At 46.6% G+C, this 15402-nt stretch overlaps 1 protein-coding gene across 2 annotated transcripts in view; it reads right to left on the bottom strand.

The window, feature by feature from the left end:
* Nucleotides 1–15402, bottom strand: part of DOCK1 (dedicator of cytokinesis 1) — a 540262-nt gene that overhangs the window by 397411 nt on the left and 127449 nt on the right. For both annotated transcript variants that reach the window (XM_082637778.1, XM_082637779.1), the window contains exon 23: nucleotides 12004–12112. In XM_082637778.1, coding sequence (XP_082493904.1) covers nucleotides 12004–12112 — 109 coding nt within the window. The remainder of the gene's footprint in view (nucleotides 1–12003; nucleotides 12113–15402) is intronic.

Genomic DNA, 15402 nt, shown 5'->3' with positions numbered 1-15402 from the left:
GTGCCTTCGGTTCACCTGGGAGACCCTGCTTTAGATGGGTCAGACTGCTTTAGACACTGTTTTAAACTCCCTCATCTTTCCTAGAACAGTATCTTGGAAGGCGCTCCACGGGGCAGCTGCAATTTGAAGATTGCAGAGAAGAGCCAGTGGATGTGGGTTCTAAATGTCTCCATCGATGACTCTGCTATTAAACTCACCGACTTAACATGATCGTGTTTCCTGCCCATCCCTCCTGCATGCTTTTTCGTTATCACTTTGAACGGGTGCCATGGCAGCGCTGGGAGGATCACAGGAAGGTGCACTGAAAGGTTCTGACGAGTAAGAGAGCTGCACAAATAGAAGGCATTAGGATTATCTCAGGCTCCCTAATCCACCTGGACAAAAGCAGCGGATAAGATCTCTCCAAACCATATAGGAGTCTGGGTTTGGTACTTTCCTCCACTGTATTATGTAACGTAACCAAGCATCCAATAGCAACAAGCACTGTATCTGTGTAGACACCTCCAGCCACCCCGCCAGCAGCACCACCGAGTAGACACCAGACAAGGCATGGAAACTGGCCGCTGTCTAAAGGGAACCAGAAAGTGAGAGCCCAGTCCTAAACGATGGTCATGTAGTTAGAAATGCCAGGTAGATGCCCAAAATGCGTGTAAATAAGGGCGTTTTCAGCACACTACGGCTGCACAGGAACATGTTTCCCGTGATGGAGTGAAGCAGAGTTACGAGCACAGCAGTTCTCAGAAAGAGATAACTTTTAAGCAGGGTCTCAGGAGAAGCCCACCCTCAATGTCCGAATACTCTAGAATCTTCACCCACTTCTTTATTTTTTTAAATAATTTAATTTTTTTTTTTTTTTTTTGGCTGCATTGGGTCTTCATTGCTGCGTACAGGCTTTCTCTAGTTACGGCGAGCGGGGGCTACTCTTTGTTGCGGTGCACAGGCTTCTCATTGCGGTGGCTTCTCTTGTTGCCGAGCACGGGCTCTAGGCGTGCAGGCTCAGTAGTTGTGGCACACGGGCTCAGTAGTTGTAGCTCGCAGGCTCTAGAGCGCAGGCTCACTAGTTGTGGCGCACGGGCTTAGTTGCTCTGCCGCATGTGGGATCTTCCCGGACCAGGGATTGAACCCATGTCCTCTGCATTGGCAGGCGGATTCTTAATCACTGCGCCACCAGGGAAGTCCCTTCACCCGCCTCTTAAGGTGTCTCTCCATCGCGCAGTGGCTTAAGCCAACAATCTGGGAGGTGATGACACCACCCTGCCTCTTCCTCATCTCCCACATTGGAGCCACCACCGCAGTCCGTAAATGATACCAGCAAGTCTCTTCCTCCTTCTCAAAACTCATCACCAATACTGGAGCCCAATGTCTCAACCAGGGGCAATTCTGCCCCCACCTCAACCCCAGGAGACACTGAGCAATATCTGGACACATTATTGGTTGTCACGCTAGGGAATGCATCTAGTGTGTAGAGGCCAGGGATTCTGCTCAACATCTGTAGTGCACAAGACAGACCCACAACCAAGAAGGATGGGCCCCAAATGTCAGTAGTGCTAAAGGAAAGAAGCCTGCTCTAGCCCCAGCCCCATGGTCTCTTACCTGGACTTCATGACAGCCTCTCACCCTCCTCTCTTAACTGATCCAGCCCATTCTGCAGACGGCAGCCAGATGACCCCTTGAGAAGCCAAGTCTGACCTGACCACGCCCGTTCCAGTGGCACCCACGGATCCTGAGCAGAACCACCGGGCTCTGCCCCAAGCGCCTCCCCCGCCTCTCCATCCTCTCCCCCAGCCCTCGCTGGCTCACTGCCCACCCCGTCCAGCCACAACCACTGATCTTATGGCCAGTCCTTGAAAGCAGCAAATACCCTCCTGTCTACTGGCCTCTACCTGGAATTCCCCCACCTCATGCTTCCTTCACCCAACTCCTCCTTGAAACTTTCCTTGAACCCCCCACCTCTTCCCCATCCCCTGATATCCCTGGTCACCCCCTCCCTTACTTTCCTCAAAAGGACCTTTTACAATTGAAAATTAGAGATTTATGTCTACGGTTTGCTTAAAATCGTACAACTATGTATGTGTGGGTATGGTGATTTGATTAATATCTGTCTCACTGACTTAAATGTAATCACCACGAGAACAGAGCCCACATCTGTATTATATGTGTGTGCCCAGTGCCTGGCACACAGAATGAACATATTAGTAAATGAATTTTTAAAACAAATGAGCCAATAAATGAACAATGAGGGGCTAAGCATAAAGCCATCCATGAGACCTGCTCAGTTTCACAGAGCGCTGAATAAATCCTGATTGTGATGGAGGAAGGAGAAAAGGGCTGGGGGGCACCTTGCCTAGTGGAAGAGGTGGGCAGAAGGCTTGGATAAGGAAGAGGAGCTGGGGGAGAGACCCCTGAAGGCCAAGGTCAGGGGCCAGGAGAAGGCAATCCCTCCAGGTGCCTGAGCTCTGAAGCCACGAATTGAAAGGAGTGCTTTTCCACTAGAGAGCATCACTGCAGGGGGCAGGGCAGGCAAGGTGGCTAGGAAAGGCCTGAAACCCTGCAGTCCCAAATTAAAGCCTTGTCCTCCAACACAAGCAGGCACATGAGGGTAAAGAACATGGAGGAAACCCACCACAAAATTAAAGGAAAGATCAATGCCACCAGCTACTCCTCATTCACTGCAGGCTTAAAATGCTAAAAGCAAAAATCCTAGTACTCAACAATGGAAAAATTAGTGATGAAAAATCATTTGATTAAGCAAACGGACGCACATCGATGCAGGCACGTGCTCTTAACTGGCACAGAGCCGTTACAACTACAACTACTCATTCATGTGGAAAGGCACTCATGACATAATGATAAAAAGGGAGTAAAGCGAACCTTATCTAGGTTGTAACTATAAAAATTCTCACGCACGTGCACCATAACGTGGGTAGAAAACCAACACAGACGGTTGGTTTGCTGAAGGAGAGTGGAGAACAGAAATGATTTTGCTTTCTGCTAAGGCTGCATTTCTGCTGTTGCAAAGTCCTGTCCACTACAAATGCGGGCAGGGAGGTGGTCAGGAAATAAGTGTCTCCATCCAGACAGCTCCAGACAAAGTCTGCCCACATGGGTGGTATCTCAAGTGTCCTGGGGCTACAGCCGAGAAGACTGTGCAACTCCCCTGCAAGGAACTCTGGCCAGAAGAGAGATTCCAGAAATCCAACACTGGGCGAATGCTCTCCACATTATACACTGGGGGAAGCTGGAAGCCCAGTGTTGGGTGAGTTCAAATTGGAAGCATTTTGAGCCAAAGGTTTACCAAGCAAATGACCTAGAATGTTTTCTTCAACTTTTTTTTTTTTGGCTGCTTCTTTTTTGATGCGAGTCATGACTTCACTTGCAAGTGTCTTATCATCTACGCCTAAGGAAAACTTGTGAAATCAGAATAGTCCAGAACATCAGGCAGAGGAGGGCTGGTGCCGCAGGTGAAGCCAGCCCCGAGGGGAACACCTGCACCTGCCTGGACTCCTACGTCCCTCACCCTCCAGGGCAGCCAGGACACTCACTGCGTAGGTGATATCCAACCACACCCACCTCAAAGTGGGCCCAGGGACCAACATCAGCTGCACTCACTGGGTGATGATTGGAAATGAAAACCCTTGGCCCCCTCCCTGGAATTACCGAGGGGGAATCTGCATTTTCACAAGACCCCCAGGTGATGTGTGTGCACACACTGAGGGCTGAGAAGCACGGGTCTCCAGCTCCTCTGGGCTCCAGACAGCTATGGGAACCTGGGCCAGGGTCAGCTTCCTCTCCAGCTGTTCATCAACCACTGGCCGAGGTGCCGTTGGCATCCATGTTGATTCTACACTGACCTCTATTGTAGGTTCTATTTTATCCCAGAAAAAGCTATATTCAGATCCTAACCCCTGGTACCTGTGAATGTGACCTTACTTGGAACTAGGATTTTAGCAGATGCCATCGAGTTAACGTAAGGTCACACTGGAGCAGGGTGGGCCCGAAATTCAATGTGACTGGTGCCCCTATGTGAAGAGGAGACAAAGACACAGGCACACGGGGGGAACACCGCGCGAAGGTGCAGACAGAGATGGGCGTGACCCATCAACAAGCCAGGGCTGCCAAGGACCACGGCACCCAGCAGACACTGGGAGAAGGGCACGCAACAGGTTCTTACAGAATGTCTGAATGTTGGTGCCCTGAGCCCTCAGTTCATAGCCTGAAACCCAGCCCCACTATGTGATGGATTAGGAGGTGGGGTCTTGGGAGGTGATTCGGATTAGGTGAGGTCAGAAGGGTCGGGTGCTCATAACATGATTAGTGCCCTTATAAGGGCCATAAGAGAGCTTGCTTCATGTCTCTGCTATCCACCACGTGAGGATGAACAAAGTCAGCTGTGGGCAATGCAGAGGAAGGCTCTCACCAGAACACTGCCCTGACGCACCCTGATCTTGGACCTCCAGGCTCCAGAAACGTGAGGAATAAATTTCTGTTGTTTATAAGCCACCCCGTCTATGATATTCTGTGACAGTAACCCAGACTAAGACAAGCACCCAGAAGGAAGCTGCCGTGTTTATGGTATGTAGTTGCAGCAGTCCGAGGACACTGGTGTCACTTCCAAGCATGGCTTGGTCCCCTCGGCCCCTGGAGTCTGGGACCATTCTCTCCCCCCTGTTAGTAGGAGAACTCTCCAGAAGGCCTGGCCCGTTGCTGATTCTCAATCAAATGTGGCCGTTCCCTTCATGGCTGTCTTCTCCTGAGCTGCCAGCCTTCAGCTGCTGAGTATCCTGGTTCAAAAAGTCTTCCCCCCAAATGGACACGTGACCTGGAAAGTCACCATCGAAGCCATCTCAGACAAATGATGACAGACTTGCAAGCAAAGCCCTGACTTGCATCTGCGGCATCCTGGATCAATCAACACAATCAACCACCACCAGCCCCCACCCTCAAAAAAAAGTGAGGAAATTATTTTATTGTTTGTTCTGAGTGCACCTTCCTGGCTCTGATGCTACCCGTGTCTTTAAACTACATACAAGTCTATGATGGTTCCCACATCTCGCTGGCCTGCTTCCTCAGGGCCCAGAATCATCTGAGCTGAAGGAACTGGACTCAGCAGAGCTCTTGTCTCCTTACCTGATTCACCCACTGATCCTGTACCAAGAGACGCCAAGGTTACGTAAGCAGGTGACTTCTGAGGATCAAACAGCTCCCTAGGCGTCCAACGCTATGGTCAAGTCACTCAGTCCCACAAAGTATAGGATGAAGTGGAATCACAGACAGGACCAGGGTTCTAGTGAAAACCAAGGCCAGGCCATCACGTGGAACACAACAGCCCAAATGGGAGGAGCACAGATTCATCAGGCAGGGAGCACGTCCTGATAGCTGTGCTCACAACTCCCACAGACCTTCAGAGCATTTGGAAATCTGGATGCACCCAGCTAACCAGACAGAACCAGGTCTTTGCCATAGAGAAAGTGTTGGCCAGGGAGGTTACTGAAGCACTGTTTACGGAAAGGAAAACTAGAAACAATCTTGGTGCCCAAACATAGAAAACTGGTTAAATAAACTACGACACAACCATGAAGTAATATAACCTTAAAAAAGATGTTCTTGGGCTTCCCTGGTGGCGCAGTGGTTGAGAGTCCGCCTGCCGATGCAGGGGACACGGGTTCGTGACCCGGTCTGGGAGGATCCCACATGCCGCGGAGCGGCTGGGCCCGTGAGCCATGGCCGCTGGGCCTGTGCGTCCGGAGTCTGTGCTCCGCAACGGGAGAGGCCACAACAGTGAGAGGCCCGCGTACCGCAAAAAAAAAAAAAAAAAAAAGATTTTCTTCAAGAGTACTGAAGGATGTAGGGAAATGTATGTGGAAAAAAGGAAAGTTGTATAAGTAGGTATATATAAACACACATACGTATGTAAATATCTGTACGTATATATCATATATATAATCTCATGCATCATCACAGACTAAGGAGGAAAAGCCTACGGTTATAAAGACAAAAATGCTAACACTGTAATTTATGGGGGGTGAGATGACAAGTGAGACTTATCTTTCTGAAGTGACTTTTGGGCATTTTCCACTTTTCTAAAAAGATCACATATTACATTTAAACTGAGGGCAAGGACACAATCAATCCCTGCTTTGTTTAAGGGAGCTGATAAGACTTCACATCCTCATGAGAATCTTGAACGCAGCACATGAAGTGGAGAACACTGGGGCCCAGGACGAAGGGGTCAAGTGGGAGCTGCTATGACTAGAGCCAAGGCCCTGGGCAGGTCAGCAGTGACCTGTGCAACCTGATTTTCTCATCTGCAAGGAAATCACAGTATTTCCGATCCTTGTTTTGTCATCATCCCTAAAACGTTCAGAGAGTTTTTCAAAGGACAAAAATATGCAAAACTTACAAATTTGTGAGAAGCAGTGAGGACCCTGGATGCTAGCTGAGAAATGGAAGAAAAGCAGCCAAAGCTTCTGATAACGAAGAATTTTAGATAAAACAGAAGAGAAGTAAGTACAGTTCACGTCCAGGTATTATTTGTTGTTGTTGTTTTTTAACATCTTTATTGGAGTATAATTGCTTTACAATGGTGTATTAGTTTCTGCTTTATAACAAAGTGAATCAGCTATACGTATACCTACATCCCCATATCTCCTCCCTCTTGCATCTCCCTCCCACCCTCCCTATCCTACCCCTCTAGGTGGTCACAAATCACTGAGCTGATCTCCCTGTGCTATGTGGCTGCTTCCCACTAGCTATCTATTTTACATTTAAGGAAATGAAAACCATGCTTCTTGGAGGGCAAAACTCACCCAACAACTACATTTACTGTGATTACCATATAGCTTATTTCCAACACAGTTCTTCCTGGGGAAGGCCAGACAGAAGTGGCACCACCACGGGTCAGAAAGGCAAGCAACAGGGAAGCTGGCACCCAAGGGGCAGCCCCCTGGAAGGAAGGCAAAGCCTCACGCATCTGTGTGCCCATCTCAGCTCAGGAGCCTCAAATTCAATTAATCTTCACCCCAGTCCAATCCACATGCTGGTAGGGGAATTCACTGAGCACCAGGGACCTGTGTCTTTACAATGGAAGACACACAACACTAATAATATTTCATACTAAACCGAACAAGAGGGTGGAAGAAATAGAAAGAACGGTAAAGAGCAGTGTTTTTCAAATGTGGGTTGAGATACGTTCGCTGTTCAGGAAATAAATTTAGTGCCTGTCAACCAGCAATTTTTTTTTTAGTGAAATACATGAGTTCAGAATAGACAAAAGATACCAGAATAGAATAGAAAATGCCAGAGTACATCCCATGGAATAAAGGGTTAGAACTTTTTCATGAAAGACTTTTCAGCTTCTCACACACACACACACACGCACGCACGCACACACAGACACGCCCAACAATGCATTTTTTATTGTGGATCAGGGTCAATGTTTCCCTCAACAGAAAGTTCTAGAAACCTCTAGGGAGGCTATGCCTAGTTCACAGGGTAGTCTTTTCCAGAATCATCCCACAGAGTTGTAAGATTTGTGGAACAGAGTGAAAATGTCAATGCCTGTGTTAATTCTGACGGCAAAACCCCAAGTGCCCCAAATCTAGCACTGCAATCCACGAGTGGTGAAGAAACAGAAGCCTCTGTGGCCAATGCAGGGGGCCCATCACCGAGACCCACCCTCCAAGAAGCCTCAGGACCAGCCCCATGGAACCGCCTTTACCTCCCTCTAGACACAGCCAAGTTCTGCTGGCGTAGCATCAAAGTTTTTTAATTGCTTTATGCCAAAAAACACAGGACATATCCACTGCGATGAAAAGCTCCACAGGGAACGAAGCTGATGTCTTTACAGCCCCAAAGCATCTGATTCAGAGCTGTTGTCCGTCGATGTGGACAAGCATTTTAGGCCCTGTTTCTGAGCCATCGGATCGCTGGTGCCCAGTGACCCTCTCTGGGAGAACTGAATGGAAGGATGTGGCTCTGGATCCGGGCAACGTGGGCTTAAATTATCCCTCTGCCTGGTCCCATGGCCTTGGGCAAGTTCATTAACAGCTCTAGGTGTCTTCACCTAAAATCAATGATCGTACCTATGGAACGGGAGTACTGTAAGGGTCACAGAAGATGATAAATATAGAACGCCCAGAACAGCAAGTGATCGATGAATATCAGCCCCTGGAGCTCATGCTTCTTCCTATCAACCTTTGGAATTAATCCTCCGGGTGGCTTCCAAGCATCCAGAGGGGCGCTCTACTCGCGTCTCTAAGAATCCAAGGCTAGGAGAGTTGGCTGGATTGACTGTGAAGATTCTGAACGGCAGAACCTGGAATCTGACCCATTTCTCCAAGGCAGCTGGAGAACATCACAGCTTCCAGAGAAAAACAAGTCTACTGCCAGGTGTGAGTTTTAAGGAAATGCTGAAATACAGTCAGGGAACAAGGAGGGCAGGTACAGCACTGAGGGTGTAGCGAGTAAAGAGAGGTTCTGCCATCATTTCATCAAGAGTAACTGAGCACCAGACACACAGTGGCTCGTGACAGGCACGGCCAAGGTGAGCAAAGGAAGAGGAGGCAATGGAAGAGGATGATCGCGTCTGGCTTGGAGATGCTGCAGGTGAAGTGCCTTTGGGTCACGCGTGGGGGAGAGGCAGACGGTGACCACACAGGGTAGAGCAGAGAACAGGACCAGACGGCGCTGGCCACAGGTACAAGGACCTGCTCATGGCAGGGGAGGAGACGGAGAAGTGTGATGGCCAAGAAGGTTCCCCGAAGCACCTGCTGAATGCTGAGGATGTCTGGGGTGGCTGCAGGCACGTGAAAGGGGCAATCTGCTGTGCAGACAGAAGATTCCAGACTGAGGGGAAAGGGTGAGGGATCCATCAGGACCCCAAAGGAAGGGGCAGGTAGGGGAGAACTCAACACAGGTGGAGGGTTAGTTTCAGGGGGTGAAATGGACTCGTCTTCTTCGGAAGGAAGTGAGAAAGGAAAGGCGATGTTGGACACGTATTAGAGGATCTTTTCAGTACAGCAGACAGACCAGCATCATTTGCTAAAGGTGGAGGGGGGCGGGTAATGAGTCTCAAGCTGGAGAAGCTGCCAGAAATACTGTTAAGATAAATGGAACAAGAAATCTTTTTTTTTTTAATTTTTATAAAAAATAAAATGGTATGGGTGCTGTGGAAAATGACAAGGTAATTCCTCAAAAAATTAAACATACAACCCAGCAATTCCACATCTGGTATAGACCCAAAAGAAGTGAAAGCAGGGCTTGAACAGCTAGTTACTTGTAAACTTACTTTCACAGCAGCATCATTCACAAAGGCCAAAAGGTGTAAAGAACCCAAGTGTCCATCAAAAGGTGCATGAATAACAAAATCTGTTAGATACATGCAATGGAATACAATTCTGTCTCAGCAAGGAAGGAAATTCTGACACCTGCTGCAACATGGGTGAGCCGTGAGGACATTATGCTAAGTAAAAGAAGCCAGTCACAGGCCTCCCTGGTGGCGCAGCGGTTGAGAGTCCACCTGCCGATGCAGGGGACACGGGTTTGTGCCCCGGTCCGGGAGGATCCCACATGCCGCGGAGCGGCTGGGCCCGTGAGCCATGGCCACTGAGCCTGCGCGTCTGGAGCCTGTGCTCCACAACGGGAGAGGCCACAGCAGTGAGAGGCCCGCGTACCGCAAAAAAAAAAAAAAAAAAAAAAAAAAGTGGTTAAAGTGGTAATTTTAAATGTTATTTACCATACAAAGAATTTTTGTAAGGATTTGTCAGCAGCTCTGAGGTTGGGGGTCATTAACTGAGGGACCGTAAAGCAGCACAATGGTGAGTGTGTCTCTAGAACCACATGGGGGCCCCAGAGCAGGATCTAGAAGTGGAGGAGACCTGAGGCCACCTGGCAGAGCATTGCCCACATATTCACCGTGGTTCCCTCTCCCATGTAACAAAAACATACCCAAGTATGCTCCTGCTGAAGTTAAATGACCCTGCTAAAAACTCCAAGTCCGATGGAAGGCAGCGCTGTTGAAAATTCTACTTGGATGCCGTGTTGATCCTGCAGTTAATTATTATCAGAAACTCCTCTCGCCTCTCCCTTCATTGAGGCATAAAATGCTGACTTGAATCCGCAAGGTGGGTGTAAGTGGTTCTTACAAGTCTGAGAAGGGTGATGGCAGGGTGCTCAGAACGGCCACTTGACCCCACAAGTCCATCAGGTCACGCTGAACAACACCAAGAAGGCATGGAGCGTGCTGACCCCCTACTCACAAATGAGATCATCTCCAAGATCAAAACAGCCAACAGGGGCCACCCTTGGGAAACAACGTTTAACCCCTAAGAAATGCCAGTCTTTTTCATATTTGCTCTACGTAAGATGACTCACAATTGTATTTCCATTTCCACAGGGCAAAACATAAAAAGTTAAAACAACACAAAACCAGGATCCCATGATGGGAATTCTTCTATTTCAGAAGTCACGGAAGTACATATTGTGCAAGAACAACATACAAAATTAGCAGCAAGGAGGCAACATTTCAAATAAAACTCAGTCATCTGGCTTGCAGATGTCAGGTTTGCATCAATGCGCAAACGTCACTGAATTCACCCATGTCTTATAATAAAACACCCACCGAAGGAAGGACTTTCAAGTCTGCAGCTACTAAATGCCTCGACATCCAGGGAGGTGGGCAGACACAAGTCAAGCCCAATCAAATTTAATAATCTAACAGTATATTTAGAAACCGAAAAGGACTTCTGGGCTCAAAACTTCCTGTCATTTGTATCTATTCTTAGACTCCCTGTGTCTGTTTTTCAGAAATGCCAGAGGATTTTGTAGTAAATGTACCCAACACATTGTTAATTTTAACCTCAAAACAATAAGGCAGCTTTAGGCAATAAGTTGCCAAAATAATTAAGCCAAAACTTGAAAATACACGCCACATAGCTTTCTCTGTGGATCACCAGCTCTACATGAAGACTGAGAAATGATACTGAGGATGGCACGGCTCTGCCAGACAGCAGCTTCACCTCCGAGATGAAAGGGTCATCGTGACTGTTCATGTTTAGTGACACTGCTCCCCTGGTCACAAGAACCGTGACACACATCTGAGCACACGTACATCTCTGTCCCAGACTTAAAAGCTGGGAAATCACTTTCCCACAATATTTTTAATAGCCATAAAGATATTTCCTGGGAACTGATAGAGTAAAAGAACATTCAAAGAGGAAAGTAAGAACAGAGGCTGCTACAAGGAGCAGCGGAGTGACACCTGCAAGTTAATCATCTGGAAGATTCTTGACCTTTGAAGGAATTAGCACGGGCAGCACACACAAATCGCACGGCTTCTTCTGCAGTAGGTCAGCCACACTGAAACTGCCAGACAGGGGTGCTGGCAAGCGTGGGGGTCCTGGGCTGCTCCCTGGGCCCTCCCCACGCCCCACCTCCTGGCACCTCCACGCTGGCGTGTCCTGAAGGCCACACAGACCCCACCTGAGACGCAGGCATCTTTTCTCCCAAAGGACCACAGGGCAAGAACAGATAATAAGGTGGTGAGAACAGCAGGACCACGGGAAGGTTGGATCCCTCGCTCGCTCTTCCAGACTCGCTGGAGGGACCAAGATGTATCACTATCAGCACAGCTCAGCCTGAGGTCTGACGGATGCCTGGGGCACCTACAGCCTCAGCCTCCCACACCTGCTCAGATACTGAGATGCCCTGACAAGTGACGTGAAAACATCATTCTCATCCACTTCCCCATCCTTCCATAAAGGAAACTGAGAACTTCTCCTTGCAGAGAAGCAAAGAGCAAGAGCAGCATTTAAGAGCACCTACAGAGGAAGCAGATAGAATCCCATTACAGGGACCACGATCACAGTCATTGCAAAGCCACTCCTGAACCTTCCGCTCAAGCCCAGGCTTCGAAGGACATGCCGACCCTGCTTTTCTCGGCCTGCAGGGAGTCCTGCATCTAAGAGCGGGGCCCTGAGTGTGGTCGACGCTGCCCCGAGGACCTACCTTCACCCGGACGGTCTGGTCTGACACGCCGCTCATCATGTCGCTGATGGATCGGAACAGCTGGACCAGGGACTCCACGAAATCAGCCTCTCCTTTGTTTTCATACAGCCTGCAAAGGAACACACAGATCTGTGGGCCCGGCACATGGCACGTCACCACTTTCTGCTCCTGCATCTACAGACATTAAAGTTGCTGTGAGGGAACATCCTCAATATCCATGGAACATGGGAGCTGACTTGGATTATAATCTGGACCACTCGGCTAGGGAGATATGCCTTCATGCTGAAGAAGCTGATTTTTAATCATTCTATTTATTGCCTTTTGGCTTGTAACATAACACATTCTACAAATCTGAAAAACGCAGAAATGTATAAAAAGGGAGGGAAGGAGGGAGAGGGTAAGGAAGGGAGAGAGGAAGGATGGAGAAATCCAGCTTTAATTCTACCCCACAGAGATCACATCATTAATATTTCAGTGTATATCCTGCCAGTGTTTCTTAAACCCATAATGTCACATAATTGACAACCACAAAGACAACTAAGTTTAACATGATCTTAGAACCTTTGAAAATGACACTATAATAATAAACTCAAAATTACCTGATTTCAGAGTAATGACACTATACAAATTCTTCCATCATAGAATTGGTGGTTCCAGGAAAACATTCAAAAAGTGGATCATATTCGGTAAATGGATAATAAGGAAGTGGTACATTGGTTACATGTATGCAAATACATGCTGCTAATTGTAAATAAGTTTCATCTATAAATTATTTATTAGCAGTTACTTCAAGCTGCTGTGTTACTAACAAGCAATACATTTGCATTTTAAAATGCTGCAGCGCAGATGTTTTATTAATACAGACTAGTTTTCTGCCTAATTAAAAGTATACCATACCTGATAACTTGTGTACAATGGAAAATTTTGTAAACTAAGTGATAATTAATTACCCTAGAAGTAATCTTAAATGAGTTCCATTGTAAAGCAACAAATTCTGTCTAAAATGGGAAATTGCAACCTAGTGTATCTGTTGTGTAAAAGGTTTTCAAATAGGGGTTTGTATAAACAGTGTACCAAACAAACACAATTATGAAGTCATGAACTTCTGCTTGCAGGTGAAAAGGAGCAAGGTTTGCCAGACTGGTGCAAATACTTGGGGAGGCTTCTAGCATGTACTCATCCATTGTCCCCCATTCCCCCCCACCCCGCTCCCAGTATATCTGCCAATTCCTAAGGCTCCATGGCACAGGGGACAGAAAACCAAAATGAAAACATCTATAAAGCAGAGTGGAGTATTTATCTATCCAGAGATAAAGAATACAGTTTGGAAAATGCCAGGGAGAGGGGCTCCAGATAACACAGCAGACTCTCAGTTGAAAACCCTGGGGAACCAGAGGAAAACCATATAAGCCTGAGGCTCACAAAGGCTACATACAGTCTCTGTAACGTAAAGGTTCAGTCTCACTTTCGCTGACTAGAAAAGAAAAGGATGAGTCATCTCTTGAAGAAGATCACATCATCCGGAGCTTTGACAGTTTTATATATTCACAGTCCTGTATTCAAACAAAGTTACTAAACACAGCAAAATACCAGACCACATGGCCGAATCAAAAAAGAGACAACAGAAACAGATCCACAAGTGATCAAGATATTGTATTTAGCAAGCAGTTACATCCTGTATCAAGACTGCCAAAATAAATGTATGATATTGTAAAACAAAAAGAAAAAGATGGAAAAAATAGAAAACTGGAAATATGAAAATAGAGAGATGAAGAAAACAGAAGGTAAGATAAAAAATTCTAGTAGAGAAATGAATGTATAAAAAAAGATGAAAATTCTAAAACAAAAATATAATATCTAAAATTAAGAATTCAGGAACTTCCCTGGTGGCACAGTGGTTAAGAATCCACCTGCCAATGCAGGGGACACAGGTTTGATCCCTGGTCCAGGAAGATCCCACATGCCGCGGAGCAACTAAGCCCATGTGCCACAACTAATAAAGCCCACACACCTAGAGCCCATGCTCTGCAACAAGAGAAGCCACCACAGTGAGAACCCTGCACACTGCAGCGAAGAGTAGCTCCCACTCGCTGCAATTAGAGAAAAGCCCACACACAGCAATGAAGACCCAACGCAGCCAAAAAAAAAAATTTTTTTAAATGATAAAATAAAATTAAGAATTCACTATATGGGTTAACTTGAGATTAGACAGAGTTAAAGACAGAATCAATGAAATGGAAGACAATCAACAGGAAAATAAACAGAAGAGACAGAAAATATAGAAAAGTGTGCTAGAGATATGTAGGACACAATGAAGAGATCTAACATACATGTAATTGAAGTTACAGAAGAAAATGAAAGCTACAATGTGACAAATGCAACATTAGAATAGATAATGGCCATGAATTTGCAAAAATTAATAAATAATCAATCCAAAATTCAAGAAGCAGGCTTCCCTGGTGGCACAGTGGTTAAGAATCTGCCTGCCAATGCAGGGGACACGGGTTCAGTCCCTGGTCTGGGAAGATCCCACATGCCGCGGAGCAACTAAGCCTGTGCGCCACAACTACTGAGCCTGCGCTCTAGAGCCCGAGAGCCACAACTACTGAGCCCACATGCCACAATTACTGAAGCCCGCACACCTGGAGCCCATGCTCCGCAACAAGAGAAGCCACCACAATGAGAAGCCCGTGCACCACAACGAAGAGCAGCCCCCGCTCGTCACAACTAGAGAAAGCCCATGCGCAACAACAAAGACCCAAAGCAGCCAAAAATAATTAATTAATTTTTAAAAATTCAAGAAGCTCTCAAAATCCAATGTAGGATAAATAAAAGGCTAACCATTCCTATGTAATCCATAGTAAAACTGCTAATAACCACAGAAAAAGAGAAAAATTTTAAACATAGGTAGAGAAAAAATTTTAAAGACACCTTTACCTTCAAAGATGTAACAATAAGTCTGAAAGCTGACTTCTCACCAGAAATGATGGAAATCAAAAGAGAAAAGAATAACATCTGGAAGAAGAAAATAACTGCCAATCTAGAATTCTATATTAAAAGAAAACATCCTTCAAAAACAAAGATGAAGTCAACGATTCTCATACAAACAAAACCTGCAGCAGACTTATACCCAAAGAAATTCTACATGAGGTTCTTTGCACCGAAGGAAAATTATCCTATAGGGAAACATAAAATTAAAAGAAAGATGGAAAAACAATAAATATAAAACATACTGAATGAATACCAACTATACAAAATAATAGTAATGCCTTAAAATATATGTAGACTTGAAATGCATGACAATAATAACACAAAAAAAGAGAGAGGGCTTCCCTGGTGGCGCAGTGGTTGAGAGTCCGCCTGCGATGCAGGGGACCTGGGTTCGTGCCCCAGTCCAGG

This window comes from Mesoplodon mirus (genome assembly GCF_964341445.2).
Source record: "Mesoplodon mirus genome assembly, chromosome: 2".
Taxonomy (NCBI): domain Eukaryota; kingdom Metazoa; phylum Chordata; class Mammalia; order Artiodactyla; family Ziphiidae; genus Mesoplodon; species Mesoplodon mirus.
Note: the sequence above shows the minus strand (reverse complement) of the source record. Positions and strands in the feature narration are given on the sequence as shown.